The sequence below is a fragment of the Clinocottus analis genome, unplaced genomic scaffold (assembly GCF_023055335.1).
Source record: "Clinocottus analis isolate CAN_PGR_092001 unplaced genomic scaffold, fCliAna1.0.p SCAF_4, whole genome shotgun sequence".
Taxonomy (NCBI): Eukaryota; Metazoa; Chordata; class Actinopteri; order Perciformes; family Cottidae; genus Clinocottus; species Clinocottus analis.
In genome coordinates, this window is record NW_027176153.1 from 23156568 (window position 1) to 23178047 (window position 21480).

Genomic DNA, 21480 nt, shown 5'->3' on the forward strand with positions numbered 1-21480 from the left:
GAAATTAAAAATCACACAAAAAAGTAAACAAAGACGTAAAGTTGATGATATCCTCTTTCATAACTCTGGTTATTAGGGGTGGGAATCACGATACTTCCCACGATACAATATCGTCACAATACTTAAGTCCCGATACCATATTATCACGATATTGCGATATATTGAGTATTGCGATATACTTGCTTTTTTTTCCAACCGCAAATTGTCACCAAAGGACAGTTTTGTCAACAAAAAATAAATTGATTTGACTATTCGAGGACCAAAAAAGTTTAGAATTGATTAAATAAAAGATCGATACTCGGCTTCCAATATCGCCACGCAAAATATCGCGATACTATGCTGTATCGATTTTTTTTCACCCCCACCTCTACTGGTTAGTGTGTCCACCCATCACTCTGTCTCTCCTCTCCCTCAGTGCTGCCAGCATCCAAACTAGTTTTTCACGGCGCTCAAATAAGAGCGTGGTTGTTTTGTTACAGAGCGAGACGCACTTCTCCACACTGAGACGCGGCAAAAGCTTTCCGCTGTCAAAAGAAGCCTCGAGGAGCGTTCGAGGAACACTTGTCTCTGAATTCAGCGCAATGCACCTCCGACTCCAGCTGTGCAAAGAGGGCATTGAAGATGGACTCGAGAGTACAGCGAATGCATATGGAGTTGTTGTGCTTGTGTATTCTTGTGCCTCCGTCAATGCATGCATACTCTCTCACCCGCTTGTTTTTTCCACTCTCCCTTCCCTCCCACATGTTTGACCTTATTTTAAGCACACACATTGTTCACTGCATTTTTGTTCGCGTCGTATTTCTGTATTTCTCAGTGTTTTTACAGTCATTTGCATCTCCGGCGGAATGCAAAATAACGCAGATGATGATCATTGACTCACAGTGGAAATGAGTCATTAATGCTGATTATAACCTCAATGTATTGGTTTTGACATAACACATCTCTGTGGGGGTTTTTCTGGTGCTTGCATGTGTACACTGTGAGGAGAGTTGGTGTTTGTATCGCTGGTTCGCTGACTCGGTTACATCTTTATTAGACTTGCTCACAGATCTGGCTCACCCATGAACCCCATTCTTTTGTCGTGACGAAAACCGCCCTTTGCTGGTTAAGGTTAACTTCTGAAGGGGGGGATGAACTATGCTTTTTTTTCTTTGTTTGTTTGTTTGCGTGTGACTGCATTCCAGTACTGCTGTAACCACCACACATGGAACAAATCAGTCTAACAGAAATCCCAAATCCCCGAATGGAAAGCTCCGGCGAGCAATCTCTCTGACATCATACTCATAACAAAGACCTATGGACCGGCCCGGGAGAGGACTCTGTACTCTATTAAATCAGCTCTGCCGGGATCAGTCCCCCGAGCAACACATCTCCATGACTCACCCACTCAGGCCGGGCGTCGTTTCTGCCGCGCTCTGTGTGCACTGTTCCTTCCTGCAGAGAGAAGGCCTTATATCATCAAGATGCTATTAAATCAAAAGAAAAAAAAAGATGAAAACGCACCCACGTCCATGTGATGAAAGACTCGAAGCGCTGCGTCTGAATTTAGCAGTTAGGGTCCCACAATACTTAAGTCCCGATACGATATTATCACGATATCGCGATATATTGAGTATTGTGATATATTAGCTTTTTTTTCAACCGCGAATTGTCCCCATAGGAAAGTTTTGTCCACAAAAGATAAATTGATTTTACTATTCTAGGACCAAAAACATTCAGAATTAATTCAATAAAAGATCGAGTATCGATAAAATACCGCCAGGCAAAATATCGCGATACTGTGCCGTATCGATTTTTTTCCCCCCACCCCTATTATTTTTGCACACACATGAAAAAAAAAAATAGAAGCTCCACCAGATGGCAGGTTACTTTGCAACAGCAGCTTGTGTTTCTTAAAATGATGTCTACGCCGTCACAACTGTGACTTCGAGGAAGCCGGAAGACTTTACAGTCGTGTTGTTTTTCCATCATCTCCGACTGACCGACCGTGGTGTCGTGTAAAAGTGCAGCTGCGGGGGCAGGCGACCATCGGCCTATAAATATAACCGGGTGCAGGGACGGCGGCCCGTTCATCTCTACGAGAGTTGTTCAGTGGCGCATGAAGAAAAAAAAAACCCTCCTGATTTATAGAATTTAGATATTCCTAGATCTAACCGAGATCTTCCGCATCCGTGAGCTCATAGATTTTCCTTTCATTTTTCTTTCGGCCCGCCTCACAGCCCTCGGTCCCGCCTCGCTCTCTGACTCAAACACATGAGCAGAAAAGGGAAAAATAACTCTTGATTTGGCCATAAGTGTGTTTGAGATAAGTCAGAACCTTAAAGTAGTGGCAAGTGTTTGTACTTGTATTTAAAGACGTCCGTGTTAGTCGACAGGAAAAGGTATTTTTTTGAAGCTTTGTGGCATCACGTGACAGACATGGAAATTGTAGTTTCATTTGTTGTGGATCGAACGAATGTATATGTTTCTGGCATTTAGTCACAACCTGGAGTTGCTATTATGGCTGTTTCTGACACACACACACATGCACGCACACACACGCACACACATCTATCCATCTTTTCACAGCAAGCACACAGATGTTTGTTTAGATCCACTCCAATTCAGCCCCGCCCTCCTCCCCAGACGTCAAAGAGTCCTCTGTCGTGTGGAAGAATTATTTATTGAACACATCACTAAAGTCCGCCGCGTGTGTGCGACTACAAGAATACAAATGCGAGTCATCACAGAGGGCCTTGAAAACAGCACGAGGTAAATACTCCGTTGACATTCAGCGGTTGTCGGGAGCTTTTTGCCTTCTGATTCTCCTCGTATCTGCTCTCCGGCGTCTGGCTGCTAAAGCCTTTTCATCTGCTGTAAGTGACTGATGTGGCCGGCCTCTTCTCCCGGGGCATCCGCCCGGCTTATTGAGCAGCCCCCCCCGGTCCTGTGTGCCTTCAAAGAGAGAAAGATAAATCTTGGATAAATGTCAGTATCCAGTGGCCGAGCGACGTCTATAGGCTTCGCAAAAGCTAAAGTCGTACACCTAGCCCCAACTCCAAGCATTTCCTGCACTACGAGCAAACACACACATATCAGTGAGAGGGATGGTGGGTGGACATCGGGCTGAGAAGACTGAAGTCAAGCCAGCTGACTCGTTCCAGTGATACCTTTCCTGTACAGGATCCCGTCCTGCAGCTGCCGGCTCCAGCACATGATGGATGGATGTAATGTAGGGGAGTGTTTTCTCCTCATGCGTCTCATCCCTGGCTGACCTCCAAGAGGTGGACCACATGGATTAGGGTGTGTGTGAGTGTGTGTGTGAGTGTGTGTGTGTGTTCCTTGCACCTGGAATTGCTTTTTGACTTGCAGAGCGCGTTGAGGAGGTAAAGCGAATGGCCAGCCAGGGGTATGAAATGGTACAATTTTTAATAATGGTTTATTTGATAAGGGGACAGTGCACATTAATAAAAAAAAAAAACATTTCTATAAATGCGCCGGAGTTAGCCAAGAGGCTATTTTTCATCTGCAGTCCCGAATAACAATACCTGCCGAGGTTTTACAAACCATGGTATTTTTTGCTCGTTTAAAATAGGCTTGATTGTCGTTGTATTATAGTTTTGAATTTCCATATTTTCTAAACATTTTACGACATTTCTGGTATTGTGACACCCCAACAAACATGGAGAAGAAGCAGAGAGGAGAAAGGACAATGTATTGATATAAAACATATCAAATGTCTCTTTCTAACTCATCTTTTATTTTTGTCCCTGCACGTTCCTCAACATTGATATTCTAGCTGAAGGAACTACTTTATCTACCGCTGGGTGTTTTAATAATGCGTTCTACTTCTATGGGTTGATTATAGGTTTTGTATCTACAATTCCAACCTGCGGCTGAAGTGAAGTAAATCGATAAAGTACTGTGAAGTTTATTTTAAGAAAACAAAAGGAATAACCAGGCAAAGTATTACAACCATAACAACCAGCAAGTGGTGGAGATTGACATTCATTCATTCATACATTCAAGTATTTTAATGACGCCTTTACTTTCTAAATCTCACCACTATACATCAGGAACGCTGCCAAATGTTTACATTATAAAAATGGTTGGCACTCTCACTGTAATAATTAATCGACTAATGAATGAATGTTTTTTTTTGTGTTATGTTTCTGCACTAATGCATTGAAATGCCTCCCTGACGTGTGTGTCTGCACGATGCCCTTTTGCAAATTTGGTGTGAGTCAAGGATGGAGGCAGCATCTGGGTCAGGCCCGGCAAGAGATGCACATGTCAAATCAGCAACCGCAGCTCCGCGGGCTGTGCTTTCCAATACAAAGCCTTCTGCTCCGTTGTGCATATTATTAGCAGACGCGCCTAAAAAAAACCAGCCCTGCTGACGACCCGAGGCCTTTTGAAGCGAGTCTGACGCACACACGTAGATGCGAGAACATCGCAAGTCCACAAAGTATTTGTTGGGTACCTGTGCCGTGTAAATCTCTCTCGACGGGTAGATCAGCGTATCCTCAGTCCCCCATCACATCACATCTTTGATCTCTGATGTGTAACAGTGTCACCTGGGTATGTTCTCAGACTTCACAGTGTCCTTTTTTTATGTTTCAGTGTGTGTGTGTGTGAGAAAGGGAGAGACTTTTTTTGTCCCCTGAGGGTTCGCTCTGATGCATCGGGTGGCATATTGTCAGTGACAGCCCAAGTTATTAAGGCTAAGAGCACATCACTTTACTTGCTCTGCAAGAACCGTGAACCACAGAGCTGCAGAAGCTCCTGCTGCTGCTCCATCTATCTTTGTGGGGTTCCACTCTCTCCGATCCTTCAATAATACAGCGATTGATCTCTCCCCATGTTACTTCTTTCATTCCCTCTGATCTACTGATGACAATGAAACCCTTTGTCCCCCCCGTCTCCATACGATGGGATATAAAGATCACTCTCTATCAAGGAGATGAGGAGGAAAAAAAAGATTGTTACACTCTTTGATCTCTGCTTCTCATTCAGTCTCTCTGGAAGCTATTGTGTGTGCGCACATGTATGCTCACGTGCAGCGAGCAGATTCTTTTGTGGGTTTGCACATGCAAGTGTGTGTGTTTGTGTGTGTATAGCAGGTGTTTGTGTGTGTCTGTATGCAGACAGACAGACGGAGGTTTGAATCTGCGGCGACGGCAAACAGCAACAGGCCTTTGATGATGCACGCTGCAGAAGGGAGCTGCGTCTTTTCTGCGTCACAACCCGAAGGCCTCAACAAAACAGATCAGAGGAATGAACAATGGGGCGAAGAGAAAATGTGACGTGCCTTTTGGAATGACCCTGAGTTTTGAAAAAAAAAACTCAAATGTGAACCTCATGGTGGCGCGAAGATCAAGTCAAGGTGCATTATCTGTAAAAAACGATTTGTGCCAATCCATCTAATAGCTGTGATAGTCAGTTTATTACAGCTGATATGTCAGTCTGGACAGAAGTGGTGGAGCAACAGACAGGCAACTATATTGACATATAGTTAAAACAATATACTACATCGATACGGCATAGTATCGCGATATTTTACCTGGCAATATTGTATCGATACACAGAAGCCAAGTATCAATCTTTTATTTAATCACTTCTAAATGTTTTAGGCCCTAAAATAGTAAAATCAATGTATCTTTTGTTGACAAAACTTTCCTTTGGGGACAATTTGCGGTTGAAAAAAAAAAGCAAATATATCGCAATACTCAATATATCGCAATATCGTGATAATATCATATCGGGACTTAAGTATCGTGACGATATTTTATCAAATCATTCAATTAGATGAATGAAAACCTGCTAAGTTATTTCTTAATTTTCTAAAAGTCTGCGCTGGAGACCCCCCGAACCGCTGGACCTGACAGACCTGCAGGGCGGATAGCAGCGCTCATAGACGCCGTCGGACATGGACACGGGGCGAAGGAGAGGTTAATGTCATGATCCATCAGTCCGCTCCACCTCACAGGAAGTCGACAGGAAAGGGGAGGAGGCCCAACCCACTCGGGATGACTGAGGGGTCGGCTGTGACGGTTCTTTCACCTCCATGACCCCAGCTAAGAATCTAAAAAGGACAGACAAGACGAGAGAGGCTCAACCTTCGCTTTATTTCTGCTTTTTCTTAAATGTCTTCCTCAAAGCCCCAATGGGATTAGAAAGGACAATTTCAAGGTTACTCCTCACTGTCTGGGTGAAGAAGAAAAAAGAGCTCGTCACATGCTGCATCACAGTGATTAGGGAGGACAGGGTACCTTGAATATATATGTGGTCTCGCTTCTGGACTCTAAAGTTTAAAGAGTGTAGAAACACATTCCCCATTTATCATCAGAATAGGTGTGTACTAATAAATGAGCCAAGAAAGCCCAGGGCCAGTTTTTTATCTCAAACATGTAACTAATGGATATTTAGTACAGTCGGCCAACAATAGCAGGCAAACCATCCGGAGCCAAGAATATACTTCTGAATGTTGAGTGCTTTGGGACACCATCTGTGTCTATTGCCAAATGTGCTGATGATTATCGCATTCACCATAATAAACACGCAACATTAAGCCGGCACGCAATGTGCAGCAAGACCATTCCTTTCAATTAAATACTTAAAGAGTAGATCGTGCCATTTTGTCAAGGTTGCAGGGATAATGCCACCGTCCTTGTACAGCTCAGCAAGCCTAAAATAGTACAGAGTCACTTCTCCTGCAGCATCGCATCCCCCCCTTCTGACTTGTGTCATCAATAGGAATTTGATGCTCACGGCGTATGAATTATGCTGTTAAATATGTTGCTCAAGAAAAAAATACAATTGGAAAAGAGAAACATGTATGAGTTTTTTTTTTCAAACTGGTCATTAGCCATTTTACAGCTAAAACATCCAGCTTGTGCGGATTGACCTTATGCTGAGATGCCACCCCACTAATTGGATTTTAAAAGGGATGTATCTAACCTGAAGGAAGAAAAAGGGCGGTTGGCGACATTGATTTCCTTCTTGTAACATTTTTCATCCCAAAGCGTAGACCTCTATCTATAATTAATCTCTTGGGTGCTGCTGCCACTAATTGACTTTGCACTTTTTTTTTTGCTGGACAATCACAGCTCTCGGCTTTGGACAGTGGCGATGAGAGCAACGGGGGCTCGTCTCGAGTGAGATGACACTCTCCTGTTTCACAGGGGGAGTGTTTCAGGGGAGGTGGGAGTACTTCTACCACCATCACATGAGCATGTGTTTGGGGGATGAGACCATTAGTGTTGCAAGCCCACAAATGTGTTATCTGTCTGTGCCAGCTGCTTTTTCAAGAGAGAACCAAATTGCCATTTTATAGAGAAAGTGAAGAAACTCTGTGTTTCTTATAGATGCCAATACACTGTTCATTCTCTCTGTAGCCTGTCACACAAAATGAGGCGGGACATTCTGTTACCCCGAGGTGCCAAATGAACCCAACAAGGTGGTAATTAGTAGATGGCGGGGGCTTTTTTTCTTTTCGCTGTGTGATAGATGCACTACTGTCAGCGAATTGCCTGTTTAGACACCCACTGACACATCACGTTCATTCAATGAAAGCATTTTGTCAATGAAAGCCCATCGGCATTCGACTGTCCATTTACTGGCTGGCTGCCCATTCGCTGGGTACTTTTGGTAAATATGGTATTTCATCTCACATATCACATCATATCCTGTGAGGTGAGGCCATGTCGGTGTGCCAGGGAGCGACCAGCCAAGCTCCAGGGAGTCCACCGAAGAAGAGTCTTTCTGCTTTTGGCGAAATGTCCATGCAGTGCCACGACTGCTCAGTTTTTAAAGTGTGCAAGCTTGAATGCCAAACGGCTTAATTTGAATATTTCTCTCTTTGCCAATAGTTAAATGTTTCTATCCCATCAGAATTCGAGTCCACAAGCCTCATTTTTGCCATTTTTGGTACAGATATCTATGGTCCCCAGAAGATTAATTCCTGAATTTGCTTTTAGTGCCACCATAAAGTTCTCATTTATTTGTTTGATGTCTGGAAACTATTGGATGAACTGCCATGCTATTTGGTTCAGACATTCACATCCTCCCCGGGTTGAAGTGGAATAACTTTGGTAACTTTTTATCTGGCAAAATTGTAATTTTCCAATAGTACGGTTTATAAGCAAAAAACCTAAACATCAGCATCCTTCCATTGTTTTTGTTAGCAATTGTATATTATTAGAGATTATTTTTACCAAAAGATTGTGGCCATTTTTCAAGGCTTTGATGTGCTGCAGCCCTTAAGTGTTGACATTAAATTGAGTCAGAAATGTTTCTCCCTCCTGCTCAACCTGTTTTACAATAGTAGAGGGACTGAAGCTCTTGTCCGGTCTTTTGGCTAAAAGACAACTTGTCTCTCAATGAAAGAAACTTTCTGCGAAGCGCTTCAGTAGTTTTGACATCAGTTACGGAAAATGACAGATGGTGAGGTGAGAGCGGCGCTTTCCCATGGCGGACTACAAAATCTAAGAGTCCTGAGGGACCGGGGAAAGGATGATGGGCAGCAGCATGTGCTTTCTTTCCATTTACGAGTGATGGAGAGAGACGGACAGGAAGTGGGGGTTTTCTTAGAGTTTTAACTCTTTTATTATTATTGACATAAGTAAGGCCTCTCCTCTTCTCCTCCCCCTTCTCCTGTTTTACATACCGTATGTGTAAATGCTGCAAACTCATAACAATTTCCGACAGAGCCCAAGGGGATGCCTTGGTTTCTATTTACCTTTTCATCCTGATCTATTGGGTCGAAGAGGGAGGGGGGAGCCGGCGACAGGTATATGCACACAACCGCTGAAAGCAACAAAAAAGGCTGTTACAATGGGAGAAAACAAAAAGGTTAATTGGCCAACGCTGGAAGAAAGAAAAGGGGAAAGTGATCCGAACAAGATTGAGGAGTCCTGTGGGGATCTGGCCCAGGCTGATGAATCTCTCCAGCGAGGGAGGCGATGACGCACGGTCAGAGATGTGAGTGATCGAATAGGATGAAAGGGCAGGAGGAGAGTCCATGTGTGTTCCCATGCGTCATCCTTATACTCCACCCTGCAAACATCTCCCTCTCCCCCCCTCGGTCCCTCTGTTTTTAATGATTCGCCATCCTTGAACGACACATCTCCCCCCACCAGCTATACCCCACACTCCCCCCTCGTATGAGAGAGTGTCTAATGGCCAGATGACAAGGCACAAAGGCTTCTATTGTGTTCCCGCATGCCTCGTACCACCAGCCCGGCAGGCCAGTGATGCGCTGCCTTGTAACCTAGCGGGAAGCTGAGAGTTGCTGCTCCCTCTCTCACTTTCTCTCCCCCGCGTATCTGGAGATACGACGTAGCGCGCTAACACGACCTGACAGGCGCGGGGGCCACAAAGACTGCCCTGTTTAGAAGCACTTGAGAGGGAGTTTGCTTTGGGCATGGGAGGTGATTTGCATGTGTTTGTGTTGCGTGTGCATCGGGAGAGAGAAGGAGAGATTGATTTTATTGTGTGACCCAGTGGGATGTCTACCCTTGGTTGCAGGAATCCTGTGGTAACAATTAGACCCCATCCAGTTGACCAGAAACCAGCTCACAGTGGATCCAGGGAGGCATATCCAAGCATGTTAAAAGGCAGAATCCTCCTCCCATCCTCTTTTAACATGGGAACAGGCCTGACCCGGTGCGAGAGAGGGGAATAGGATGAATGTGGTTTGTGTGTGTGTTTGTGTTTTTTTTCATGTCTCATAGCTTCTGGGAACAGGGACCACAGGCTTGTGGCTTTCCAGTTGCAACCCGTATAGCCAGACCCAGCTTTTGTTTCCTTGACCTAAATTCCTCACATTCATTGTGCCAGTAAAAAAAAAAAAAAAAAAAGAAGTCCATGGAGTTATATAATGAAGAGCCTTGCTTCCCTCGGCCCGCTGCAGTTACTGTTTCAACTCGGGTTAAGGCAGCAGGCACACTAGAAAGCCGAGGAATCCCATAATCACGTGAACTATCCGCTCGTGTGTGTGTGTGTGTGTGTGTGTGTGTGTGTGTGGGCCTACACAACAAAAAGCGTTCAGTTGTGTTGAACAGGAAGAAACTCAAAGGGAAAAATGTTTTCAGCGTCCCCTTTTTTGGCTGATGTGAAGGGTTGAGAATCGGCCGCTTCATGTTGCTGATCTGGAGTCACAGCAGTAGTTGTTTGAGCCCCTCGGGATGAATAAGACAACTTTATTTAATGTGCGATATATTTCGAATCTGGCAAGCGATAACTTTTTCTTCCCTTGCAGCCAAAGTCCATCCTTCTCGCTGAAAATGGGTACCATAAAAAATAATGTGCAAGTTTCAGAGGAGGTTTCTAGTCGAGTGTGGGATGCGTAGGATGCTCCTCACTTTAATATTTTCTTTTTGTTTTACTGTGGGAATATCTCTCTTTATTACGACGCAGGCTGATCATGTTTTATTCTGTTTCTTTCTGCAAATTTGGACTAGTTTGATCTTGTGTGTGTGTGCGTGTGTTTGTGTGTGGAAATCAAGGCAAGTCTATAATGACGTTAATACAAGTGCCACACTTATTTCAAACTGTGTAGCACGTTAAAGTATTCACAGGAAGATTAGCCAAAAGCAGAATTAGTCTCACAATAGTGGAAGTTATGACATGTATTAATAACCTCAGTCGGTTTCTTGATGGGAGAAGTGTATTTTCCTCCTTACTGGTTTTCCTCTATGCAGATCTCACAGCCCGGCTTCTGCTTGATTTTCGATTTATGGAAGATCTACGGGACTTATAAATGCGTGCGCCAGAGAATCTGGCAGACATTTTCAGCAAAACATCGCCACATTCAGTCTTTGCAGAGATGTGTTTTGAAACCACACACACATAAAAAAAAAAGAAAAAAGCAGATGTTGAACTATTTTGATGAGGCACATTACAGATGTTGTTGCATGTCAACATGAATCCCGTGGACTGGCTTACCTCACTCCTTTGTATGACGTTGATTGTGTACCCCCTGCTGCTTTAAGGCGTCAGCGCTGTCAGGCCCACGGTAACGAAAGCCATATTCAAAGCACATCTGCATGTCCCTTCCTGAGCTGCTGCCCCGACGCACAGCTGGAGTCCACGCAGAGGAAGAGCGCTGCCGTAGCGAAACTCGAGAAACTTCTGGCTCCGATTCGTCATCCTCTTCTTTATCTCCCCGTTTCCTCTCTCTGACGTTCTGTCGCTCAGAGGAGAATGGTAAAATTCCCTTCCTCCTTTGAAGATGACTTCCTCAGCCCGTAATGCGGTTGTTCCAGAGACAGAGTGTGTGCCTCCTGCTTTCTGTTATGCATGCCTCTGGGTTCAAATATTTAGCACAGCTTCAATATCTTTGCCACTTAGCGCCTGCCCTTCTCAGGTACATGGAATTACATGTAATTGCCGTCTGCAGCCTTTTGATTTGGGGCTTGGAGCTCGGGGGTTGCCGTCTGTCGGAGATGTGTTTGTAGCTTGTTTTTAAGTTCAATTTTAATCTTCTCAAAATCACCAGTGTGAGTGTTTTGTGCCATGCGGCTGCCCCTCCCCATGTGGTTAAATCGTCGATATTTTGCCCTTGCTTCTGTAGGTTAGCTTAGCAGATAGCTAACAGTAGATCCAGGAAGTAAAGACCCAGGAATCCAGGGTGGCTGCTGTAGAAACAGAACGTGAAATTAGCTTACAAACGTTCCACGTACACACAGAATAATAATAAGCACTGAATAAACATACAGCCACTATGCTGGAAAATGTAAGTATTCATTAACATGAGACTCCCTTGACTAATTAGCGTTTAAGCTCATTTTAACGTTGCCAACATGTCAATGCAGAATGCACATGCCAATACGGAAAGCTAATCGCGGTTAGCATCACGAATAGCATCGCACTTAGCATCTAAACAACACAACTGAAAGGTTAAGCACACAGAGAATATATCGGGAAAGATATTTAAAAGGCACATACAGATGTACTTCCAGTATGACAAATAGCTGCAGCACGTCTCTCTCAGTTGAATCAGAACAAACTACGGCAAGAGAGGAGGGATAAACGGAGAAGCAATTACACTTTGCACCACTCGGCGTCTCGCATGCAATTGTGGGGCAGAACAATCGGACTGACGCAGGTTTTCTCTTTCTTCCTCCTCTAGGTAAGGTGTTGAACACTGACTTGCGTCACTACCTCAGCCTGCAGTTTCAGAAGGGCTCCCTGGACCACAAGCTCCAGCAGGTGATCAGGGACAACCTGTACCTGCGCACCATTCCCTGTGAGTAGCCGCCGCTCGGCAGCCTCTTCTCTCTCTGTGTCTGGGTTCTGCTTGTTGCCCTCTGACCCCTCCAGATGGAGCCGGGCTGTTGTCTCCCTGCAGCATCCTACTTATTTTATTTGCCAGTCTTTCCCTTGTTAGTTACACTTCCAATGCAGCCCTTTTATTTATATGTTTTTTTTCCACTTTAGCAAACAACAGTTAGAGGGACATATACAGAAAAACATAAGGTGTCCCTTATAGAATAATACTGAATACTAGACACAATAATACTGTAATCTTAGTCATACATTCAGTTATACATTCCACATTTATGTCTTTTTGTTTGATTTGACGACAAAAGTTGTCAAATATTGTTCTCATTATAGTCAGACCTTGATTATGTTACAATGTAAGGTGTGAAATAGTGCTGCTAACATTTTCCTCTATTTTCTCTTGTTTTTTTCCCTCTGAAAAACCAAGAGAAAATAGAGGAATAAAAAAAAAAACAGGACAGAATGATTTTGTTTTTATACCCGAGTGATTTTTACATGGACATCAAGGCCAACAGGCGTGAATAAATGAGCAGCTGCAATTCTGTGGGCTGCACAGCTGAGTAAAAAAACAAAAAAAAACACAACAACAACAACGAGAAAAAATGTTTTTGCCATTCATCACCGGTGCCAGACGTGCGTCATCATCAGCGTTTCAAAAACTGTCATATCTGACATTTTGCGCGGAAGGAAAGTCATTTTAAGAGCATCGTTTGGAATGACATGTACAATAAAGACGTTGATGATGAATTGGACATCATGACATAATCAGCAGAGTTTTTCTACTTTCCTCTGTCCCCAGATTTGACAACACGCAGCGTGTTCTAGTATCTCATGTCCATGTAGTCCGCTTCAGAGGGTGAAAGTCTAGAAAACTGGCGCCATGCATATCCCACGCGAGACGCCGCAGTCTGGCTTTCCGTCCTCGGCATCTGTTTCCTGTCCTCTCCGCTCATGCCGGGCCGTGCCAGCGCGGCTCGCCGTTGCGGCGCGCTGAGCCGCGCTGGCCTCGCGCGAGGAGGCCTAAATAGCCACTGCAGCGTGATGCCGGCGCTCATTACGGCGGCGCGAATGGCATCTCAGAACGAGGGAAGCGTGACTTCCTTCTTGCGCTACACACACACACACACACACACACACACACACACACGCACAGCGAGGCTTTATTATGTGTCACTGCTGCCTCCCACCCAAGATGACAGGAGCTCAAGAATGTGCCAGAGGTCCAGGGCAACAATGGAAATCCTTGAGCCCTGGTTAAATCTCCAACCACCAGCTATATATATATATTTTCCCTATGTATCCATGAGCATTAATATTTGTCACAGTATGGGACTCAACTCCACAGGTGTCATTGGCAGATTCAACATAAAAACAAACTAGAAAGGATCGTGGAAGTGTAAAAAATAACCTTGTTTTCAATCCAATCTATGTGTTTCTTTCTTTTATTTGAGATTTAAGAGGGTTCCTTGTAAGAAACGAATGGGTGGGACTCACCAGCGGTCCCACGATACAATATCGTCACGATACTTAAGTCCCGATACGATATTATCAACATATTGCAATACATTGAGTATTGTGATATATTATCTTTTTTTTTCCAACCGCAAATTGTCCTCAAAGGAAAGTTTTGACAACAAAAGGTAAATTGATTTTTCTATTCTAGGACCAAAAAGGTTTTGAATTGATTAAATAAAAGATCGATACTTGGCTTCCTTGTATCGATACAATATCACAAAATATCGCGATACTATGCTGTATCGCTTTTCCCCTCCACCCCTAAAAAAAAAGAGGCAGAATACAGAGTTTAATTGACGTGTCTCATCATTTAGTCGTCCTGCTACAGAGAAATAAAAATCAAAAAAAGTCTTTTTTATATCACAATTGCATTACTCTGCTGTGCTTTATTCAGATTGTAACGCATTATGAGCGTTTTGATAACGCATACATAGATTTCCTCATCAAAAAAACACAGTGGAGAACGTTATATGATCAAACCAAATTTGTTTTATGTAGTGTTGGTTTTTACACTATGAATATAAATCAGATAAGTCCAGTTTTCCTTTGCGTGGGCTAATTTGTGCATAACAAGCTTGTTTTTTAGATTTTTAATCGGATGTTTGCTCCAAAATGAGCAGACTTCATGAGGTCGATATTGTTGCTTCTCTTCAAGTTAGTATTTTGCTTCATTGTGTGTTTATCGGACGTCGCAGCCAACAGTCTGTATAGTTCAATATGAACGCACACCTATCAGTTTAATTTCACAATATATTGCTAGCCTCGGTGCTAATCGCTTGTCACGCGAGTGTGTGTTCAACCTGCTCCAGTAGAAACTCACAAAATAGAGTTTACACCCTAAACTGGATATACATAAAGTTGTTAAGCCCTGTGGACCCTGTGACTACCATCGGGTTATGTTCTTTGTTTGCTTTGGTGTGACGCTTTTGTCTTGTATCAGTGCGGTTTGTTTCATCTCTTCAAAGTGCAGCTTGTGAGGAGCCACATACAAGATGGAAGTTGAAAAAAAAGCTCTTTTTCCAGTGAGAATAAGCAGCAAATTTCTTCTTGTATTCTCTTCAAAAGCTCCTTATCCCAGCGCTCCTTCTCAGATAAGTTAGATACCCAGTTTTAATCAGTCTCAGTAGTCACTGTCTCAGTAGTCACTGTCTATACAAAGCAAGATCAAACTCTTTACTGCTCACAGCTGTCCAGGTGTGGAGACTGAAGACATGCTGTGCTTTCTGAGTGCCGATAGCATCCACTGCCTGTTTCCCCTCCATTATTTCTTTAAAGCTGTAACTCGTGTCTTTGAAAAAATTCCATCACCTCGCAAGGTTACAGCAGTACACGACACGTCAGATGAAAAAACTACAATTACAAGAGCACATGTTGGTACGAGGGGTCGCTCAATCGTATATTTTAGCTGAATAAACATTAAAAAAGGAAAATAATTGCATTTCCCTGTTCCTTCCTCAGAAAACAAGCTGGTATCCCCTCCCCCCTCGTGGCTTTGCTGGTCCCCTCTGATTGCTCTGTTTGACGGAATAAAAGATTGTCTCTGCAACAGACTAAGCTGTTTCAGATGCGATGGTTCATACCGCACTCGGGATGGATGTTGACACAGAAAGAAAATGAATAATGGGGGATAGATTCCTATTAAACTCTTTGCTCAATGTCCTAATAATGCCTGCAGTGCAGCCAGATAGCAGAGCAGCAGTTCAGCTGAGGTAGCGTTAAAAAGAAAGAAGCCCTGATTGCATCTAAAATGACGGTAAGCAGAGACAATTTGTTTCCAATTTCTCGCAGATAAGAGTATATCAATAGGATATAACATGACACATTCTTTAACCGGCTGCAGCCGTTATGATGGATTATTATTTAACGACTGCAACTTTGCATGAACTGGTATGCGGTGTCTGGAGGCAGCAGTGTGTTCAAGGGGGGAAAACCAGAAGGAATCGTCTTAAAAAGTTGGAACTCCTGTCGCCTGGAGATCATTTTCAACCATAAAGGCCAGCAGCTGACCTCGGCCGTCACCACTGGCTTGAAGGAGACAATGCGTCGTAATGCATGTCATAGATTTTTACACCCATGACCTTGTTTAACCTTGTTTTTTTACGAACGTGAACAAATCTCTCTGGAAACAGGGGTCGTCGCTCAGGCTGTCACCTTTTTAGTGGAAAGGACTTTGGCGATTAAAAAATACCACGAGGGCACGGGGGGGCATTCACAAGCTGGTTCTTTGGTTCATTGCAAAGAAGAATATCGCAGAAAAGTTCTGGCATAAACCAGAACTTTAATGTTTAGCATGAAGTGTTTTTGTCGACGTACGTGAGATTAATAAAGGAATTGTTTTGTGAAGGCACAGAAGGTCGACGGTGAAGTCGTTGGTGCACAACTTACTTTTTATTTATGTTTTATTTGCAATTTATTCAACCAGAAAAAAGCATCATTGAGATTAAACATCTCCTTTACAAGACATAGTTTCACTAAGTTTTAGACGTACAAGATAAAACAGTGACAGAAACATGAGTAAAACCAGAAACTAAGACTCAAGTCATCATATCCTAGTTCACACAGGTGCACATACCTCAGTCAAGAAACATCTACAACCAGATGAACCTTCCTCCAACTCTTTCAATCTAATTTTTTTCGATTTTTCTTGTCTTTTCTAAATTCTCTTCACTTATCTATTGCACTAATATGTTATTTAATTGCATCCGTGATGCTGCACAGAAATCATAGTAAAAGTGTGCAATTATAATCCTGTTGATCATCATCGCACTTCTACGTTCTTACAGCTGTGCCGCTCTGGAGTTTTTATTCATTTTTTACTTTAATAATGCGTTCATATCTTTGTGCTTTCAGCTCTGTTGGCTATTCATGATGGAGACGCACACCTGTTGGGATGTTCCCTCCGTCTTTAAGCTCTTGTCTTTGTGGGCAGGTACCACTCGGCAGCCCAGAGAGGGCGAGGTTCCTGGAGTGGACTACAATTTCATCAGCGTGGGGGAGTTTCGCGACCTGGAAGAGAGCGGACTGCTGCTAGAGAGCGGCACCTATGACGGTACGTCCCAATGCGACACACACTTCAAACTCCACCCCACTACAGATGGGGATCTATGGATGAGGCGGTTGGTTGAGGTTCGGCATCGTCATTGTTTAAGCCGGTGGAACCAATTTTGTCTCCAGACTTCCTTTTCCCTGTTTGAGTCGTTGTAGGAACCCCAAATTAATTCCAATACTTGCTCAGCAAAGTCTTGGGGAAAACATGTATATCTGCAACAAAAAAAAACACTTTTAAAAGATATTTTGATCGTAACTATGAACATCCAGCATATTATGAGCCAGATTCCCCAAAAAAATGCCTCCTGGAGCGGTTAATAAGACACCTTTTTGGAAAGATTAGGACCTAAAGAATCCGAATCTGCAAGAAAAATCACAATAAAACAAAATGTTGGCCTGTTAGGAAGGAGTTTCAGTCAAAAAACGGTGTCATTCGATTCAAAAATGGAAAGATTACGTATTTTATTCCAAAAGATTGTCTGAATGGGGCATGCTGGGACTTGAAATGGGCGCGGGAGGATTTTTGCGCAGTTTCCAAAAGGTTAATCCTCTGCCAGGCGAAACTCTGAGAGAAAGTCTCAGTCTTTAGGAACACCGACGACTCAACGGTTGTGATCGTCTCAGGCCGCTGGAAACCCGTCCAAAGGGAAAAGGATGCCCTGGTGCCTTGTGGTCCATTTTGTGTTGGCACTTGACTTCTCACAGCTGCATCCAAAAAGAAAACGTGAAGTCACATTGACTCACGATAAGTCCTTTTATTGAACAGTTTTGTTGAGCCCTCGCCGCTACATTGACCCACAGCGAGGGAAAAAAATAAATAAAATTCCAGTTCAATTTACTGCCTTTTTTTCTGTGTGTATTTATGTTCCTGCAAAAGGGTTCACCCCAAAAAATAAGTTATTAGACGAGACCGCAACTCAGCCTCAGATTATGAATAATGAGGAACAGGTGGGAGCGAGATGAAAAAGAAGATGCGTACTGTGATACGAGCGGGGAGGGTGGTTACTTTGAAATGAGCAACTGCCAGAGTACACGGAGTGGAACAACAACAGAAACACAGCTCATTTTGGATTCTCTTTCAAGTCCCTGACGCGTGAAGGAAGGTCACTCAACAAGTTACAACGGTGAAAATGAACTTCCACCAACAGGCTTCACACGCCGCTAACGCAGAGCTTTGAAGACGCAGCGTTTCACTTGGTCTCGGTCGTGTCGGGGACCTCGTCAGACTTTATAGTCGACGGTGTTTAGATAGAGATATATACATATATATATACTTTATTAATCCCCAAGGGGACATTTTTTTTGTCAAAGTAGCGTCCCACATTTACAGACATCAACATCAATGAAATAAACTAAACACACAAAATATGTAATAAAATAAAATAAGAGCAGGGATGGCAGATAGATACTATATATATATATATATATATATATATATATATATATATATATATATATATATATATATATATATATATATTTATTTATTTATTTATTTATATAAACACATATATACACACATATATAGAAACATATACATAAACATATACATAAACAAATAATATATATATATATACACATATATATATATACACATATATATATATATATATATATACATACATACAGTGTATTCAGAGATGAAATTAAACATTAGGAAAATTAAATTAAATGCAGTGTATTCAGGAGGTTAAATTAAATGTAAACAAGGAGTGCAAAATGTGAAAATATGTCAAATACATATAAAATACAGTAACATATATATTGTTATTGAACCAAACGGGCGAACGCATCTCAGTTCACAAGATGGTCAAACGGGCAATTTAAAACTTTGAGACGAAAAAAAAACAACTGCAGCTCAAAGAATGCAGAGCTCTCTCTCTCTCTCTCTCTCTCTCTCTCTCTCTCTCTCTCTCTCTCTCTCTCTCTCTCTCTCTCTCTCTCTCTCTCTCTCTCTCTCTCTCTCTCTCTCGCTGTATTCTTCTCAGTATCGCGTTCTCACGGCAGCAGCTGAGGGTGAATCCCCACGCCGCCGTGCCCTGGCTATTAGTTCTCTTGTGAAGCTGCTGATCTGTGCACCATGAGGTCATCCGATGAAGTCAACACATTGCCTAAAATCCTCAGCTGCCTGTCGCTATACGTGAACAAGCTGGATGCACTATGTCCCCGTGTGGTTTTTGCTCGCCGAGGAGAACTTCACTCTGGTCGTTTTTTCCCTGCATTGCATCGTAAATCTCTCGTCCCGTATCCGGTCCTGGGAGACCGGCCCTTCAGCCCTGAGCCTATGAACCAGTCAACAAGGATGAATAATGGACCTGCCGCTGCCCTTCCCCGTTAAAATGTAACACGAGCGTATGTGTGTTGAAGACACAGAGTCAGAAGCCCTCAGAAAGTTAATCATTAACGCCCTCAGACTTTTGACCTCTGAGTCTCCCGCCGATAAACGGTGAGATAAACGTATGAAACGCAAACACAGATCTACAGACAGACCGGTGCCTGAATGCAGGGAAAGAAGGAGGGAGACATTTACCACATAATTAATGAATTATCCATCCTGAGTTAGTCATTGACTACAGATCTGTTGCTTGGTGCCACAGCTAGTATACGTTGGGGATTGTAAAATTAGCCTTGAGGCTCCGTTCACACAGAAAAACATTGCATTGGAGAAACAGTTTGATTTAATTTGTACTAATATGTGTTGTAGGATGAAAGTCAGGGCATGCTGTTGGTGCAGAAACGCATGAATAGTTTGACTTTTGTGGAGGCGTCGGTGTAAACATGCATTTTGATTGAACTCTTTATGCATAAAACACACCAGTTTAAAATACATTTCTCACCAGTGCGATGCAAAAATGCGGTTTGAGAATGCTCGTGCAACACAATACATAAACTAATCAGATGCAAAATGTGATGCTATTGTTGTCGGATGTGGCTAGCCCATTCTGTGACAATTGTATAACTTCAGCAAGCGCATATCAGCTAGATAGATGAAAAACTTTGTTAATCCCCACTGAGGAAACTTATACAGACAACAGACAAGGTTCACAGTGCACAACAGACAGAAAACACATTACAAGAACAAACACCAGAAAATGACACATAACATAGAAAGATGCTGAATTTAAATCTAAAAACCACAACTAAAGGTGTTCATTAAAAATATATATTATACTATATTCATTTTATCTCATCTTCTGTGTGATTTCAAGCCATAAATCATCCCTTATTTGTTGAGTACACTGTAAAAAAAGTCTGTAAAATTTACTGTTTGTGAGCTGTAACCTACTGTAAACTATTTCCCAGTAAAATACTGTGTATTCATTTAAATATGACAGTAGATGAAGCTTTACTGTAATTTTCTTTAAAATATAAAAACATATTAGTGCTGTGGGGAAATCACAGAAGCCAAAAAGCTACTGTAAAAAATAACTGCACCTAAATAGTCATGTAGAAAATGACAATAACTAATATTCTACTGTAGTTACATACTGTGTTTTTGGTTTTGTTTTACAGTAAATTACTTGTCAATGGCTGCCAGTTAATAAGTGTTAATTTTACAGCGTGTTTTTTACAGTGTAGTTATCGGGTTTGTCGTGCATTATTGAATGTCGACAAAGGGACTGACTATTATTCTGAAACACAGAAATTTCTCCAAAAAAATCCACTTTTCAATGCAACAAACAGACGCACATCACTACTTCTGATGCAGAATGACTGCAATAGTTTTCATGGCATCCCATTGGTCAAACGTGTATTTCCCCAGGTTGAAATCAGTTGAAATCAAGTTGCGTCCGAATGTTTTATCTCCTGCACAAATGCTCCACAGAGGGTGTGCAGGAATCCACACAAAATCCATTTTTTAAATAAATTTTCCTTTCACATTTTTTGGACACACTTGGTCTTTAACGATGCCATAAACCGCTCCAAGGTTCACCCGAGCACTTTCTTTTATCTTATTAATTAGTTTCAGATTTTTTATGTCATGGACTTTTTTCCTTTTACTCTGTGTTGTGGGTGTAGTAATCACTCTTTTTTTTTTTTTTTTTAGGCCTTCAGTTGTTTTGTTATGTTTGATTGTTTCCATGCTGCAGAAAGAATTTCCCTCTTGTGGGACAAAATGTGAACTCAACTGAACTTTGAGTGTCAAGGGCTTAGTGAAAAAACCACAACTTCATTCCCTTCTTCAGTCATTATCCACCTCTCTCTCTCTCTCCCTGTTTTAGATATGCCCTCTTCAGTGCACGTCTATATTACTAGCTAGTTATATTTATATATACACTGTCTATGTGGCATATTGAATAGAAGCATCTTCTTGGGCATATTTCAGAAGGCCAATAAGACATGACTTAACGAAGCATCAAAAAGGTTGCTCTCCAATAAACATTACATGTTTAACTCCCAACAATCTCACTCTCTGCATTCCTTGCGGGTCTAAGCGGCAAAGTTGACTCAGCTGTTGCTAAAGTGGACTTGGAGGTTTAAACGGCAGAGAAACAAAGACGGATTAGTTTGCCAGTTTTCTTTTTACAGGGAGATGAAAGTGTCAGTGTGTGAGTAATACTTGTTACTTCGGCTGTGCCAAAACTTCTCCCGACGTTAGATTGTCTTGTGTACCGGAGTGTGCGCATGTATGTGAATTTGGGCATATCCAAT

At 42.5% G+C, this 21480-nt stretch overlaps 1 protein-coding gene across 6 annotated transcripts in view; it reads left to right on the forward strand.

Annotated features, from left to right (window-relative positions):
* magi3a (membrane associated guanylate kinase, WW and PDZ domain containing 3a) overlaps positions 1-21480 on the forward strand; it is a 112535-nt gene that overhangs the window by 54089 nt on the left and 36966 nt on the right. For all 6 annotated transcript variants that reach the window (XM_068598590.1, XM_068598591.1, XM_068598592.1 and 3 more), the window contains 2 exons: positions 12113-12229; positions 16709-16828. In XM_068598590.1, the coding sequence (XP_068454691.1) occupies positions 12113-12229; positions 16709-16828 (237 nt within the window). The remainder of the gene's footprint in view (positions 1-12112; positions 12230-16708; positions 16829-21480) is intronic.